The 14,360-nt window shown below is 73.8% G+C and overlaps 2 protein-coding genes across 3 annotated transcripts; both read right to left on the reverse strand.

The window, feature by feature from the left end:
* Nucleotides 1-115: 115 nt before the first annotated feature.
* On the reverse strand, nucleotides 116-7,402 carry ACADVL (acyl-CoA dehydrogenase very long chain). 2 transcript variants are annotated; one of them, XM_064437641.1, is made up of 20 exons: nucleotides 7,246-7,402; nucleotides 6,816-6,855; nucleotides 6,237-6,317; nucleotides 6,089-6,158; nucleotides 5,909-5,973; nucleotides 5,652-5,786; nucleotides 4,749-4,893; nucleotides 4,533-4,662; nucleotides 4,329-4,454; nucleotides 4,052-4,250; nucleotides 3,094-3,198; nucleotides 2,920-3,006; nucleotides 2,750-2,812; nucleotides 2,545-2,646; nucleotides 2,180-2,277; nucleotides 2,005-2,077; nucleotides 1,848-1,920; nucleotides 1,043-1,115; nucleotides 865-940; nucleotides 116-772 (listed from the first exon to the last, which is right to left on the reverse strand). In XM_064437641.1, the coding sequence occupies exons 1-20, from the start codon at nucleotides 7,308-7,310 to the stop codon at nucleotides 647-649; spliced, it is 1,932 nt and encodes a 643-aa protein (XP_064293711.1). In that variant the 5' UTR covers nucleotides 7,311-7,402; the 3' UTR covers nucleotides 116-646. The 2 variants fall into 2 exon arrangements, with proteins under 2 accessions (XP_064293711.1, XP_064293710.1); XM_064437640.1 differs by having other exon boundaries at nucleotides 6,089-6,161.
* A 615-nt stretch (nucleotides 7,403-8,017) lies between these two features.
* Nucleotides 8,018-14,266, reverse strand: PHF23 (PHD finger protein 23). The gene is given in 6 exon segments (XM_064437655.1): nucleotides 8,018-9,442; nucleotides 10,889-11,467; nucleotides 11,470-11,506; nucleotides 12,961-13,053; nucleotides 13,332-13,363; nucleotides 14,156-14,266. Coding segments are annotated over 6 exon segments (999 nt in total). The 5' UTR covers nucleotides 14,178-14,266; the 3' UTR covers nucleotides 8,018-9,206.
* Nucleotides 14,267-14,360: the final 94 nt, after the last annotated feature.

A 14,360-nucleotide genomic window follows, 5' to 3' on the forward strand; every position in this document is an offset into this window, starting at 1 on the left:
TGGTGGGAAATGCAGTCCAGCCCCCCCCCGCCCCCCCCGGGGACGCAGGAGGGAGACGGGGGGGCGCAGTCACCCTTTATTTGTGATTAATTAGGCACACAACGAGAGCAGCCCCCCCCACAACATGTGGGGGCCCCCCCGGCTACTCAGCCCCCCCCCCAGGGAGGGGAGGGGGGCGCTGGGGGTCCCCAAACCCCCCGGGGGGGGCTTCCAAAACTGCCACCACCAGGGGGGGACCCTCAAAACAGCCTTTCCTTAAGGCACCCCAAACTCCCATCCTGGATCTGGGGGGGGGGGGGCCAAAGCCCCCCCCCCCCAAGGAGTGTTGCTGCTCCCCCCCACCCAAGGGGGAGCAAAGCTGCGCCTCCCCCAAAATGGGGGGCTGAGAAGAGATGGCCTGCCCGGGGGGGGGGGGCAGGGTTAAGGCATTGCGGCGGGGGGGGATGGGAGGGGGGAATTGGGCGGGGGGCTCAGCTTTGGGGGTCCAGGTCCATTTGGGGGGGTCCAGGGTCAAGTTGGGGGGGTCTGGGGGTGAGTTGGGGGCATTGAGGAGGAGACTGGGGGGGTCCAGAGTGGGGTTGGGGGTCCAGAGCAGGGTTGGGGGTCCAGAGCGGGGTTGGGGGTGCAGCTCCACTTGGGGGGGGGGTCAGAAGCCGAGGGGGGTGGGGGCGGCGACCCCCCCGCTCTCCACCACCGCCCGGGCGATGGCCCGCAGGTTGCGGAAGCTCTCGGTGGGGAGGGGTCGCAGCGTCGCCAACACCCGCTGGTGGGCCTGGGGTGGGGGGGAAATGGGGGTGGGGTCGGAGGGGGGGCACCGGCCCCCCCCCCAGGTCCCCCCCAAAGCCCCCCAGGCCCCCTCCTCACCTCCTGGCACCAGGTGTCACAGAGGAGCCGCTCGTGCTGCGCCGTGGGGTGCCCCATGGCCAGGGCCCGCGACGCCCTGCAAGGGGGGAGCTGAGCCGACCCCGCACACCGGGGGGTCTGGGGGGGGTCTGGGGGGGGCTGGGGGGGGCTGGGGGGGGGTCTGGGGGCCCCCCAGTACCTGGAGAGGACGACGGCCATGGCGTAGATGTCGATGGCGCTGTCGGCCACGCGCTTCAGCACGAACTGTTCGTCTGGGGGGGGGGCACAGACGTGGGGGGGGGCACGGCACCCCCAAACCAACCCCAACCCCCCTCGGAAAGGGGGGAGCCCTCCCACCCCCAAACCCCACCTTAGGCATAGGAGGAGACCCCCCCCAGGGACAGGAGGAGACCCCCCCCAGGGACAGGAGGAGACCCCCCCCAGGGACAGGAGGAGCCCCTGGCACCCCCAAACCATTCCCCCCCTCCCAGCATGGGATGAGTCCCCCCCCAAACCACCCCGAGCCCCCCCAAACCACTGACACCCCCCAGAGATGGGGGTGAGCCCCTCCAAACTATCCCTGAGCCCCCCCCAACCACCCCTGGTCCCCCCAAAGATGGGGGCGGGTCCCCCCAAAGATGGGGGCGGGTCCCCCCAAACCCACCCCGAGCCCCCCCCAACCACCACTGACACCCCCCAGAGAAGGGGTGACACCCCCCAGAGAAGGGGTGACACCCCCCAGAGAAGGGGTGAGCCCCCCCAAACCACCCCTGGTCCCCCCAAAGATGGGGGTGAGCCCCCGCAAACCACCCCGAGCCCCCCCAAACCAACCCTGGTCCCCCCAAGGATGGGGGACCCCCTTCCCAGCACCCCTAAATCACCCCCTGGCACCCCCAGGGTTGGGGCAGAGCCCCCCCACCTCGCTAAGGAGGGTCCCCAGGACCCCCTCACCCCCATGGGGGCCCCTCAGGCCCTGGGGACCCCCGAAAGCCGCCCCCGCTCACCCACAATCTTCTTGCCGTGCTTCAGCAGCAGCGCGTCGGCCGTCTGAGCGAAGAGCTCCAAGCACTGCAGGGTCTGGGGAGGGGGGGGTGTCAGGGTGGGGGGGCTCCCCCAGCCCCCCCAGCGCCCCCGCCAGCCCCCCCAGCGCCCCCCACTCACCTTCTGGGCGCTCTCCTGCAAGTCGGGGTGCACGTGGTCCCGCAGGGAGAGCCCCGAGCCCAGCCCCACGTTCCTGGAGGGGGGGCAGAGCAGTGAGACCCCCCCCAAACTGCCCACCCCGGGAGAAGGGGGGGGCTCTGGGGGGGGTCGGGACGGGTCGGGGCCCCCCCAGTACCTGCGGAGGCGGCGGGTGACCTCTCCAGCCAGGACCCCCATGTTGCCCAGGGGGTTCTTCAGGGCTTTCTGCAGGCCCCGGAGCTGCACCCCCAAAGTCTGGGGAGGGGAGGGGGGGGGGAACCCCCAGGGCGGTCAGGGGTGGGGGCCCCAAACCTGGGGGGGGCCCCCAGCCCCCCAACACTCCCCCTGCTGCAGCCCCCGCTCCCTCCACCTTCCCCCCAGGACCCCCAACGCCCCACCTCAGCCCCCCGCCATTGCTCCCAGCACCCCCAGTGCCCCCTGAGTGCCCCCCCAGCTCCCCCCCCAGTGCCCCCCCGCGCTCCCAGCGCCCCCCCAGGGCTCCCAGCGCCCCCCCCCCCCCACCTGGAAGCCGTTGAGGGCGACGAAGAGGCGCAGGATGTCGTTGGTGCCCTCGAAGATGCGGAAGATGCGCAGGTCCCGCATCACCCGCTCGACGCCGGCCTCCTGCGGGGCAGCGACGGGGGTCCGGGGGGGGTCCCCGCAACCCAGGGGGCCACCCCACCCCTTGGGGGGCAGCCCCACGCCCCAGGGGGGGGTCCCCACTCACCTGCATGAAGCCCATCCCTCCCATCACCTGGATGCACTCGTCTGTCACGGCCCAGGCCGCCTCCTGCCGCGAGCACAGGGGTGAGAGACCCCCCCCCCGGCCCCCCAGCGCCCCTCGGGGGGTCCCCAAAACCAGCCCCCCGCCCCCCGCAGCCCCCCAAAGCCCCTCACCGAGCCGAAAATCTTGCTGATGGCGGCCTCGATCTGGAAGTCGGTGGCTCCCTGGTCCATGTTGGCGCTGATCATGTACGCCATGGACTGGGGGGGGGGGGGGCAGGGGGGCGTTGGGGGCGGCGACACCCCCAGAGTGCCCCCCCAGCCCCCCCACCCCGCCCCGGCACCCACCTCGGTGACGTACTGCAGCAGCGCCATCCGCGCCAGCTTCTCCTGGATGGCCCCGAAATTGTGGATCTTGTCCCCAAACTGGGTGCGGGTGGCGGCGTGTTCCACCTGGGGGGAGGGGCACGGCGGTGGGGGGGGCTGGGGGGGCTGGGGGGGTCCCAGGCCTCACGGGTTTGGCCAGGAGCCCCCCAGGATGCTGGGGGGGGGGGAGGAAAGGAGCCCCAGGGGGATGAGGGGCCGTGGGGGGGATCATGGGGGGGTCCCCAGGGTAGTCAGGGGGGTGGGGGGGCTCGAGGGGACAGAGGGGTTGCGGGGGGCGGGACACAGAGGGGGTCCTGACGGGTGATCAGGGCCCCCCAGGAACATGGAGGGGGGGATGAAGGGGTGTTGGGGGGGTCAGGGTGCACACAGGGGCCCGGGGGGGGGTCAGGGTGCACAGAGGGGTCCTGGGGGGCCCCGAGGGGATCCTGGGGAGGGGTCAGGGTGCACAGAGGGGTCCTGGGGGGGGGGGGTCAGAGTGTACAGAGGGGCTCAGGGGGGCCCCGAGGGGATCCTGGGGAGGGGTCAGGGTGCACAGAGGGGTCCTGGGGGGGCCCCGAGGGGATCCTGGGGAGGGGTCAGGGTGCACAGAGGGGTCCTGGGGGGCCCCGAGGGGATCCTGGGGAGGGGTCAGCATGCACAGAGGGGTCCTGGGGGGGGCGTCAGGGTGCACAGAGGGGCCTGGGGGGGCCCTGAGGGGATCCTGGGGGTGGTCAGGGTGCACAGAGGGGTCCTGGGGGGCCCCGAGGGGACCCTGGGGGTGGTCAGGGTGCACACAGGGGCCTGGGGGGGGTGTCAGGGTGCACGGAGGGGCCCGGCGGGGGGGGGGTGGGGGGCACAAAGGCAGCTATGGCAGGTTGGGGGTGGCCGAGGGACCCCCAGCAGCGCAGAGCGGGGTGCGGGGGGGTGCGGGGGTACTCACGGCCTTGGCCAGGACCCCCCGCATGGTGCCGGCCATGGCGGCGGCCATCCCGAAGCGCCCGTTGTTGAGGATGTTCATGGCCACCTTGAAGCCCCCCCCGGGCGCCCCCAGGACGTTCTCGGCGGGGACCCGCACCCCCTCGAAGTGAACCTCCGCCGTGTTCGACGCCCGGATCCCCATCTTCTTCTCGGGGGCACCGCTGGGGGGGCGAGGGGTCGGGGAGGGGCCGGGGAGGGGCCGGCGCCCCCCCGAGCCCCTCCCCGAGCCCCCCACTCACTGCGTGACCCCCCCGAAGCCGCGCTCCACGATGAACGCCGTCATCTTCTCCTTCGTCTCCCCCGTCGCCTCGTCCCGCAGCGGCGTCTTGGCGAACACCGTGAAGATCTCGGCCAGGCCCCCGTTGCTGCGGGGGTGGGGGGCGCAGGGGTGGGCGATGAGCGCCCAGAGCCCCCCCCCCGCGCCCCCCGGGACCCCTCCCCACCTGATCCAGATCTTGCTGCCGTCCAGGGTGTAGAAGGTGCCGCAGGGGCTGGGCTGCGCCCGCGTCCGGATGGAGGCGGCGTCCGAGCCGCTGCCCGGCTCCGTCAGGCAAAAAGCCGCCACCGTCTCCCCTGGGTGGGTGGGGGGCCGCGGGGGGCGTCACGGGGGTCGCCGCCTCCCCCCGCGGACCCCCCTCCCCGTCACCGCGGCCCCGTACCGGTGGCCAGGCGCGGCAGGTATTTCTTTTTCTGGGCGGGGGTCCCGTAGAGGAGCAGCCCCTTGAAGCCGATGGACTGGTGGGCTCCCAGCGTGATGCCCACCCCCAGGTCGTGCTGGCCCACGATCTCCACCAGCCGGGCGTACTGGGGGGGGACACACACACATGGTTAGGGGGGGCTGGGGGGCCCTGGGGGCTTGGGGAGGGATGGGGGGGGTCCCAGGGGCGGAGGGGGTTCCTTGGGAGGGGTGAAGAGGGTCCCCAAGGGGGAGGAGGAGCGCTCAAGGGGGTTGGGCTTATCAGAAGGGGGTCCCCATGAGCAGAGGGGGTCCCTGGGGGTGGTCGAAAGGGGTCCCCGGGGGTGGTCGAAAGGGGTCCCCAAGGGGGGGGAAGAGTATCTGGGGGCTTGGGAGAGCTGGGGGGGGGGGGTCCCCATGGGGTACGGGGCCCCTGGGGGGGGCTGAAGTCACCAGGGGTTTTGGCGGGGGGGCTGATGGGGGTCCCCAGGGGCTTGGGGGCATCTGAAGGGGGTCCTCAAGGACAGAGGGGGTCTCTGGGTGGGGGCTGAAAAGGGTCTCCCAGACATGGCGGGGGCCGAGCAGGATTGGGGTATCTGACAGGGGTCCCTGAGGGACTGAAGGGGTCCTGGGGGGGTCTGAAGGGGTCCCCAGGGCAGGGGGCATCCAGGGTGGGGCTGAAGGGGGTCCCCAAGGGGCTGGAGGAGGGCTGGAGGGGTCCTGGAGGGGGGCTGAAGGGGTCCCCGGGGCAGGGGGGGTCCAGGTGGGGCTGAAGGGGGTCCCCAAGGGGCTGGAAGAGGGCTGGAGGGGTCCCAGGGGGGCTGAAGGGGGTCCCCAAGGGGCTGGAGGAGGGCTGGAGGGGTCCTGGGTGGGTCCCGACCCTCACCTGGGTGTTGGAGAGCCCCAGCCCCCCCATTTCGGGGGGCACCTGCAGCCCGAAGGCCCCCATCTCCTTCAGCCCCTGCATCGTCGCCTCCTCCACCCGCTCCAGCGCGTCGTTACGGGCCGGGTTGTTCACCTCCTGCGGGGGGGGGTCAGGGCGGGGGCACCCCCAAACTGACCCCCCAGACCCAAGCCGCCCTGGGAAAAAGGGGTGCAGACCCCCTCGGGAGGGGTGTCGCCCCCAAAATCCTCCCTTTGCACCTCAAAAAAGCGGGTGACGGGTCCCACCAGCTCCTGCAGCGTCTGCTCCTGCTCCTCGCTCAGCGCTGCGGGACGCGGGGGGTCACCGGGGGGGCCCCGAAACGGGGGGCTGACCCCCCTCCCCGGTCCCTCCCCAGCCTTTTGGGGTGTGTCCCCCCCCCATTTTGGGGTCCCCCCTACCTGAGGGGTACGGGAAGACCTGCTCCGTGTTCAGCCGCCCCAGGAACATCCCCACGGCGAAGGACTTGGACTGCTGGGGGGGGGAAATATTGGGGGGCATGCGGTGGCCCCCCCCGAGCGCTGCACCCCCCCCGGACCCCCCACTCACCTCCATGACGGGCTGGGCCTTAGGGGGGGCCGCAGCCACCGTCGCCGCTGCCACCGGGGCTCCAGTCTTGTGCAGCACGGCCTGCGGAGGGGGGTGAGAGCACCCCAAATCCTGCCCCCCCCCAACCCCCCCCAGACCTCCCCAAAACCCTCCACCCCCCCCCAGATCCTCCCCAGACCCCTCAAACCCCTCTGACCTCGCCTAAACCCACCCCCCCTCCACCCCTAACTCTCCCCCAAATTCCCCACACCCCCAAACCCTCTTGGTACCCCCCAACCCCCCCCCGGGACCCCCAAACCCCCCCATACCCCCCCCCCGGAACCCCCAAACCCCCCCCAAGGGACTCCCAGCCCTTGGGACCCCCACACCGCACCCCCAAACAACGCCAACCCTCCCCCCGCGGCGACCCCCCCCCCAGGGGTCCCCCCAAAACCCCCGGGCCCCCCCAGGGCCCCGCCCCGCCCCCCCCCCGTCACCTTTCCCCCAGTTTCCAGCTCGCGCCCTTTGCCCCACTTCTGACGTCACGGGGGGGGAATCCCGGGGGGGGGGCGGGGTGGGGTGTTTTTGGGGGGTCCCTACCTCAGCCTCATGCGTGCTCTGCAGCCGGGCCCCCCCGAGCCTGGGGATGGGGGCGGGGGGGGGTCACAGCGGGACCCCTAAACCCGGGGGACCCCCCCAAGCCTCCCCGCCCCCACCGGGGGGCTCCCAAAGCCCCCCAAACCCCGCCCCCCCCCCGGCCCCGGGGACCCCCCAAAACCGCGGGGACCCCCAACCCCCCCGACAAGAACTGATGGGTTCCCAAGTGCTGCCCCCCCTCAAAATACGGGGGTCCCCCGAAGCGCTGCCCCCCCCAGCCCGCGGAGCCTCCCGGAACCCGGGGGTTCCCCCTGACCCCCCCCTCAATCCCGGGACCCCCCCCTCAATCCCGGGGACCCCCCCTCGAACCACGAAGGCTCCCAAAACGCCGGGACCCCCCCCGCCCCCGGGACCCCCCGCCCCCGGGGCTCACCCCGGCGGGGCCCGGCGGAGCAGGCGCAGGCCCAGCCCCAGCCCCATCCCGGCCGCTCCGTGCATCTCGCCGCCGGTGTCCCGGACCCGTCCCGCCGGTGTCCCGGTGTCCCCCCGCCCCTCCCCGCCAAGGTCACGGGCCGGGCGGGCCCGGCCCCGCGCGGGGCACGATGGGAAACGTAGTGCTAATGCGTGCTGAGGAACCGGCGGGCGGAGCCCCGCCCCCGCCCGGTGCGCTCCCGCCCCCCCCCGCCGCCGCCGCCGCCCCGCCGTAAGATGGCGCCCGCGGCCGGCTGGGACCACCGAGCCAAAATGGCGCCCGTCGCCACGGTGACCGCGCCCCGCCCACTGCCGGGCTGTTCCCGCCCCGTCGCCATGGTGACCTCCTCGTCCTCCCGCCCACGGGGCGGGGCCTGCCGGGTTGGACACGCCCCCTTCGAGGTCCCTGCGGGGCCGGGGGTCCCCACGGCGGGGGCTGTACCCTCACGGGGGGGGGGGGCTGTACCCCCACGGGGGGGGGCTGTACCCCCATAGGGGGTTGTATCCCCACGGGGGGGGGGCTGTACCCCCACGGCGGGGGCTGTACCCCCACGGGGGGGGGGCTGTACCCCCATAGGGGGTTGTATCCCCACGGGGGGGGCTGTACCCTCACGGGGGGGGAGGGGCGGGCTGTACCCCCACAGGGAGGTCCCCCCGGACAGGAGGGACCCCCCCCATGGATGCTTGGGGAGGGGGCGGAGGCGCGGACGGACAGAGGGACACTGACCCCCCCATACGAAGGCCGCGGCGCTGTTTATTTACAGTTGGGGGGGGGGGTGGTGGGGCGCGCCCCCCCCCACCCCCCCGCTCCAAAATATTATTCTTAAAACAAGGGGGGGGGCGGGAACAGGACCCCCCAAACCCCACCCAGCCCCCCCCGGGGGCCAGTGGGGCAGACCCGGGCTGGTTTTGGGGTTCCCCCCCACAATGCTCCAACCATCCAAGCACCCCCAAACCGGGGGGGGGGAGGGGAGGGGCAGGCTCCCCTCCCCCCCCCCCAAGGAAAAAGTGGGGGTACAAGGAAATAAAAGTTTAAAAAAATAACACACATGAAAAACCGCTTCCCCCCTCTATTTACAGCCTGACTGTACACCTGGGGGGGCCCCCAAAACCTCCCGGGGCAAGGACCCCCCCACTGCCTGTGGCCTGGGGTGAGGGTCCCCCACAGCCCCTGAGACTTGGGACCCCCGCGGGGTGGGGGTCCCCCTAAACCTTGTGGCTGGGGGTGGGGGTCCCCTTAAACCTCTCCTGCCCTGGGGGGGTTGGGGGTCACCCCCAAACCTCCGTTGTCCTGTCTGTGGGGGGTGAGGGTCCCCCCAGCCCCCCCCATCCTGGGGACACGCAGACGAGGCTCCCCCCAAACCTCACACGCTGGGGTGAGGGTCCCCCAAATCTAGTCTGTTCTGGGGGTGAGTGTCCCCTACCCCCCCATCCTGGGGGGGCACCTGAGGCTCCCCCAAACCTCACAGCGTGGGGTAAGGGCCCCCCAAATCCCCCATTCTGGGGGGGGACACACACCTGAGGCTCCCCCAAACCTCATGGCATGGGGTAAGGGTCCCCCAAATCCCCCATTCTGGGGGGGGACACACACCTGAGGCTCCCCCAAACCTCACGGCGTGGGGTGAGGGCCCCCCAAACCCCCCATTATGGGGGTGCAGGACCCCCAAACTCCCCCATCTTGGGGATAAGGGACCACCAAACCTCCCATCTTAGGGAGTGTGGGGGGGTGAGGGTCCCCCAAATCTCCCAGCCTGGGGCAAGGGCCCCCCCCACGCACACACCCCAGGGGCGAGGGACCCCCAAACCGCCTGAGTCCCATCCCTGAGGCCCCCCCCAAACCCCCGCACCCCCCCCCCCCCCCCCCATTCCTCCCTGGGTCCGTGGGGCCGGGGCAGGGGGGCTGGGGGGGGGGGGGGGGGGCGCTCACCCCCCCGGGTCAGGGGGCGCTAGGGGTCCCCCCCGGGGCGGGGGGCTGCGGGGGGGGGCGCGGCGGGGCCCCTCCCTGCACTTCTGGCAGTAGAAGACGTCGGGGACGTTGTTCTTCTTGACCTTGGCGCAGGAGAGGTGGATCCACGTCCCGCACTGGCTGCACTCGATCATCGGCCGCCCCGCGAACGGCTTCTGGCAGTAGCAGGTGATCAGGTCCCACGAGTCGTCGCCTGGGGGGGCCGCGGGGGGGGGGCCGGTCAGGGGACCCCGAGAGGGAAGGGTCAGGGGGACCCCAAACCAGCCCTGGGTCACCCTGCCTGCTGTGGCCCTGGGGTGGGGGCACTGGGAGGGCGCTGGGAGGGTGCTGGGGGGCGCTGGGGGGATGCTGGGGGGGTTGGGGGCACTGGGAGGTCAGGGGACCCCGAGAGGGAAGGGTCAGGGGGACCCCAAACCAGCCCTGGGTCACCCTGCCTGCTGTGGCCCTGGGGTGGGGGCACTGGGAGGGCGCTGGGAGGGTGCTGGGGGGATGCTGGGGGGCGCTGGGGGGATGCTGGGGGGGTTGGGGGCACTGGGAGGTCAGGGGACCCCGAGAGGGAAGGGTCAGGGGGACCCCAAACCAGCCCTGGGTCACCCTGCCTGCTGTGGCCCTGGGGTGGGGGCACTGGGAGGGCGCTGGGGGATGCTGGGGGATGCTGGGGGGATGCTGGGGGCACTGGGAGGGGGATGCTGGGGGCACTGGGAGGTCAGGGGACCCCGAGAGGGAAGGGTCAGGGGGACCCCAAACCAGCCCTGGGTCACCCTGCCTGCTGTGGCCCTGGGGTGGGGGCACTGGGAGGGCGCTGGGAGGGTGCTGGGGGGATGCTGGGGGGTGCTGGGGGCAAGGGGAAGGGGCAGGGGGGGATGCTGGGGGGGTTGGGGGCACTGGGAGGTCAGGGAACCCCGAGAGGGAAGGGTCAGGGGGACCCCAAACCAGCCCTGGGTCACCCTGCCCTGCTGTGGCCCTGGGGTGTGGGGGGTGTTGGGAGGACGCTGGGGGGATGCTGGGGGTCACTGGGGTGCACTGGGGGGCAGTAGGAGGGTGCTGGTGGTCTTGGGAGTCACTGGGGGGTCAGGGCACCCCAAAAGGGAAGGCTTGGGGGGACCCCTAGGTGATCACTGCATCCCCCTTCCTGGTGTGGCCCCAAGCTGGGGGCAGCAGGGAGCTGGGGACGATACTGGGGGGCACTGGGGGGTGACACTGGGGGCATGCTGAGGACAGTGGGAGGGTGCTGAGGGGTTTGGGGCACACTGGGGGGGTGTGAGGGGACCCCAAAAGAGTTGGGGGGACCCATAAACAATCCCTGGACCACCCTGCTTGGTGCGGCCCCAGGCCAGCGGGGTGAGGAGGGTGCTGGGGGACTCGGGGGGCTCAGGGGGTAGGCTGGGGGGCTTGGGGGGCCCAGGGTGGGTCAGGGTGTAGCCTGGGGGGCTCAGGGGGCAGGCCAGGGGGCAGGCTGGGGGGCTCAGGGGGGCTCGGGGGTAGGCTGGGGGCTCAGGGGGGCTCGGGGGGTAGGCTGGGGGCTCGGGGGCGCCCCAGAACCGTCCCTGCACCGCCCTGCCTGGGGGTCCCCCACGGCGGGGGGCAGCAGGGAGTTTGGGGGGCAGGCGGGCGCCCCCCCCCCGGCCCCCCCACTCACCCGACTCCACCATGATGTCCTCGTCCATCACCCGCATCTCGCCCTCGCTGGAGCTGCCGTCGCCGTCGCCGTCGCGGCTCGTCTCGGTGCTGCCGCCCTCCTTCGCGCCCCCCCCCCGCCCCCCAGCTTGCCCCCCGCCGCCTCCCGGGGTTCGACCCCCGTCTCGGGGGGCGGGGGGGGGGGGCGGGGGAGACGCCGGCTCCTCCTCCGAGTCCGTCTCGCTGGGGGACGCCTTGGCCCCCCTCCCGCTCCCCTTTCTTCCACCGCCGCTTCTTGCTCTTCTTGATGCGGGAGCGGGGCTCCCCGCGGCCCCCCCCGGGGTCCCCCCGGTTCCCCCCCGCCGGCTGCGCCGCTCCCGCCGCCGGGGGGGCGCGGGGGGGGGCTCCGGGGGGGGGGCGGCAGGTCGAACAGGGAGTCCTTGAGGCGCATCTTGTCGAGCAGGGCGCTCTCGGGGGGGGCCAGGCGCCCCAGGCCCCCGCTTCTTGGAGGACTTGGCCTTGCGGACGAAGGTCTCGATGGTGCGCAGGGCGGCGGGGGCCGAGCCCCAGCCCTCGCCCCCCTCCGGCCCGGCCCGGCCCCCAGCGGGGAGCTGGGCCCCGACGACGGCCAGCCGCTCTCCTGGGGGGGCGACGAGGGCTCAGGGGGGGCCCCGGAGCCCCCCGCCTCTCCTCCCCGTCCTGGGGGTGCCCGGGACCCCCACGTCCTCCCCTCCCCGCAAGAGGGGGGGGCCGCCCCAAAGTGCCTCAGCCCCCAGACCCTCAGCCTGGCAGTGCCCCCCCCATCCCCATGAGCCCCAAACCCCCTCATCTCCCAACCCCCATCATGGGGGGCTGCCCCCAAACCCCCTGAGCCCCCAGACCCTCAGCCTGGCAGTGCCCCCCCCCATCCCCCATGAGCCCCAAACCCCCTCATCTCCCAACCCCCATCATGGGGGGGCCGCCCCAAACCCCCTCAGCCCCCAGACCCTCAGCCTGGCAGTGCCCCCCCCATCCCCATGGGCTCCAAACCCCCTCATCTCCCAACCCCCATCATGGGGGGCCGCCCCAAACCCCCCTCAGCCCCCAGACCCTCAGCCTGGCAGTGCCCCCCCCCATCCCCATGAGCCCCAAACCCCCTCATCTCCCATCCCCCATCATGGGGGGCCGCCCCAAACCCCCTGAGCCCCCAGACCCTCAGCCTGGCAGTGCCCCCCCCCATCCCCATGAGCCCCAAACCCCCTCATCTCCCAACCCCCATCATGGGGGGCTGCCCCAAACCCCCTCAGCCCCCAGACCCTCAGCCTGGCAGTGCCCCCCCCCCATCCCCATGAGCCCCAAACCCCCTCATCTCCCATCCCCCATCATGGGGGGCTGCCCCAAACTCCCTCATCCCCCACGAACCCCATCCCAAGAGTGCCCCAAACCCCTCCCCACTGCTGACCCTCGAACCCCCTCATCTCCCCCCCAATCAAGGGGGGCTACCCCAGACCCCCAGATGCACCCACCACCCTGGGGGTGCCCCCATCCCCGCTGAGCCCTGACCCGCCCAACCAGCGGGAACCCCCCTGAACCCCCTACCTCAGGGTCTTCTCAAGCCCCCACCTCACCTGGGGGTGCCCCGACCCCCCCCCAAACTGCCCCGGGACTCCATTTCCCATCACCCCCCACCGCCGCCCGCCCCAAAATGGCGGCGCCACGCGGAGCACGCCGGGACTTGTAGGCCAACGGGGCGGCGGCCGGGGGCCTACAACTCCCATCATGCCCCGCGCGGCGCGGGGCACGCCGGGACCCACGGTCCCGTGGGGGGGCTAAGCCGAGCCTACAACTCCCGTCATCCCCCCGCGCGGCGCGGGGCACGCCGGGAAATGGAGGCGCCGGTACAAGATGGGGCCGGGGGGGCCGGCGGCAGGGCCTGGGGGGGGTGGGGTGTCCCGGTGGGGGGCCGGGACAGGGGGCGGCACCGCCGCTCCTGGGGCCGTCCGCGAACCCCGGTGCCTGGTACTACCTTCCCCAGCCCCCCCCACCCCCCGTGCCGCCCGGTGCCCCCCCCCCCCCCCCCCCCTTTCAGTGCCTCCCCGGTGCCCCGGGGCTCACCTCGGCCGCCGCCGGGATGTAACCGGCGTAGGCCAGGACGAAGCTGCAGAACTTGTTGAAGTCCTCGATCGTTCGGCGGCGCTTCTCGGGGGGCTGCGGGTACCGGGGGGGGGGGGCTCTGAGCACCGGGAACATTCCCCCCCACCACCACCTCCCCTCCCGGGACTTCCCGTCTCCCCCCCCCCCCCCCGGTACCCCCCCGCCCCGTTCCCCCCCGTTCCCCCCCCTCCCGGTACCGGCGCCGCGAGGGTTAATGAGGCGGGCGCCGCTCCCGCCTGCCCGGCCCGGGTTACCGGTGGAACTCCCGGATCCCCCTCCCCCCTCCCGGTAATCCCCGGTCGCCCCCCCTCCCCGTTCCCCACCCCCCTCACCTGCGTCTCCGCCTTCAGGCTCGGGAGCGGGTCTGTGGGGGAGGGGAAGGGGGGGGGTTACACCGGGACCGCGAGCCCCGACGTGGGGAGGGGCTCTGGAGGGGCCCCCCCGGGAGCGCCCCCCGGTACCGGGAGTTCAGGGTGCGGCCGCTCCGGCGCCGGGACCGCTTTCCCCCCCCCGCCACGCGCCGTTCCCGGAGGCCCCCCCAGTACCCCCCCCCCCCCGCGCTCGCTCCAGCTCCCCTCCCCCCCACCCCCGGTGTGCGCCCCGGGGCTGGTCCCGGTTCTCCAACAACCCCCCCGTCCTGTTCTCCGTACCCTTCCACCCCGCCCCCCCCCGCCCCGTCCCGGGACCGCGCGCCCGGCCACGCTTTCCCCCAGGAGACACCCCCCCCCCGCCCCGGTACCGGTACTCCCGGTGCTCCAGTTCCCCCCGCTGCCCGTCCCGGTGCCCCCCCCCGCCGCGCGACTCCTGGTGCTCCAGCCCCCCCCCCCCCCGCCCCGGTGCTCTGATCCACCCCGGTACCGGCGCTCCCCCCGTCCCGGTGCCGGCGCTCCCGCTCCCTCCTTCCCCCCTCCCCTCCCCCGCCCCGGAGCTCCCGGTGGCCCCCGCTGCTGGCACCCCCGGTGCTCCGGTGCTCCACATCAACTCCCCCGGTGCTCCCTCGTGCCTCCCCGGTACCGGTGCTTCCCCCCCCCCCACGCCGGTGCCGGCGCTCCCGCTCTCTTCGCTCTCTTCCCCCCCCCCCCCCCCGCCCCTCCGGTCCCGGCCCCCCGGGTGCTCCGCTCCCGGCCCCCTCCCCCCGTTCCCCCGGCGCCGGTACCGTCGGGGCCGGGCTCGGCCATGGCGGCGGCCCCGCGGCGGGGTCGGGCCCCGGCTCCCTCCGTCCGTCGTTCCCGTCCGGTGCCGCCTCGCTCCGCGCCGCCCCCGCCCCGCCCCGCCCCGCCCCCCGCCCGCTGCGCCCCGCCCCTCCCCGCACAGCGCATGCGCCGCCCGCGAGCCGCGCCATCACCCCGCTTCCGGCGCGG

The sequence above is a fragment of the Phalacrocorax carbo genome, chromosome 34 (genome assembly GCF_963921805.1).
Source record: "Phalacrocorax carbo chromosome 34, bPhaCar2.1, whole genome shotgun sequence".
NCBI lineage: Eukaryota > Metazoa > Chordata > Aves > Suliformes > Phalacrocoracidae > Phalacrocorax > Phalacrocorax carbo.

Excerpts from the sequence above, each read along its gene's own strand:
- ACADVL (XM_064437640.1), bottom strand. The coding sequence starts at position 7,310 with ATGCACGGAGCGGCCGGGATGGGGCTGGGGCTGGGCCTGCGCCTGCTC. Across the intron at positions 5,974-6,088 it reads GGTCTTCCCGTACCCCTCAG|CGCTGAGCGAGGAGCAGGAG; the intron begins GTAGGGGGGACC and ends CGCGTCCCGCAG. Across the intron at positions 4,663-4,748 it reads CCTGCCGCGCCTGGCCACCG|GGGAGACGGTGGCGGCTTTT; the intron begins GTACGGGGCCGC and ends CCACCCACCCAG.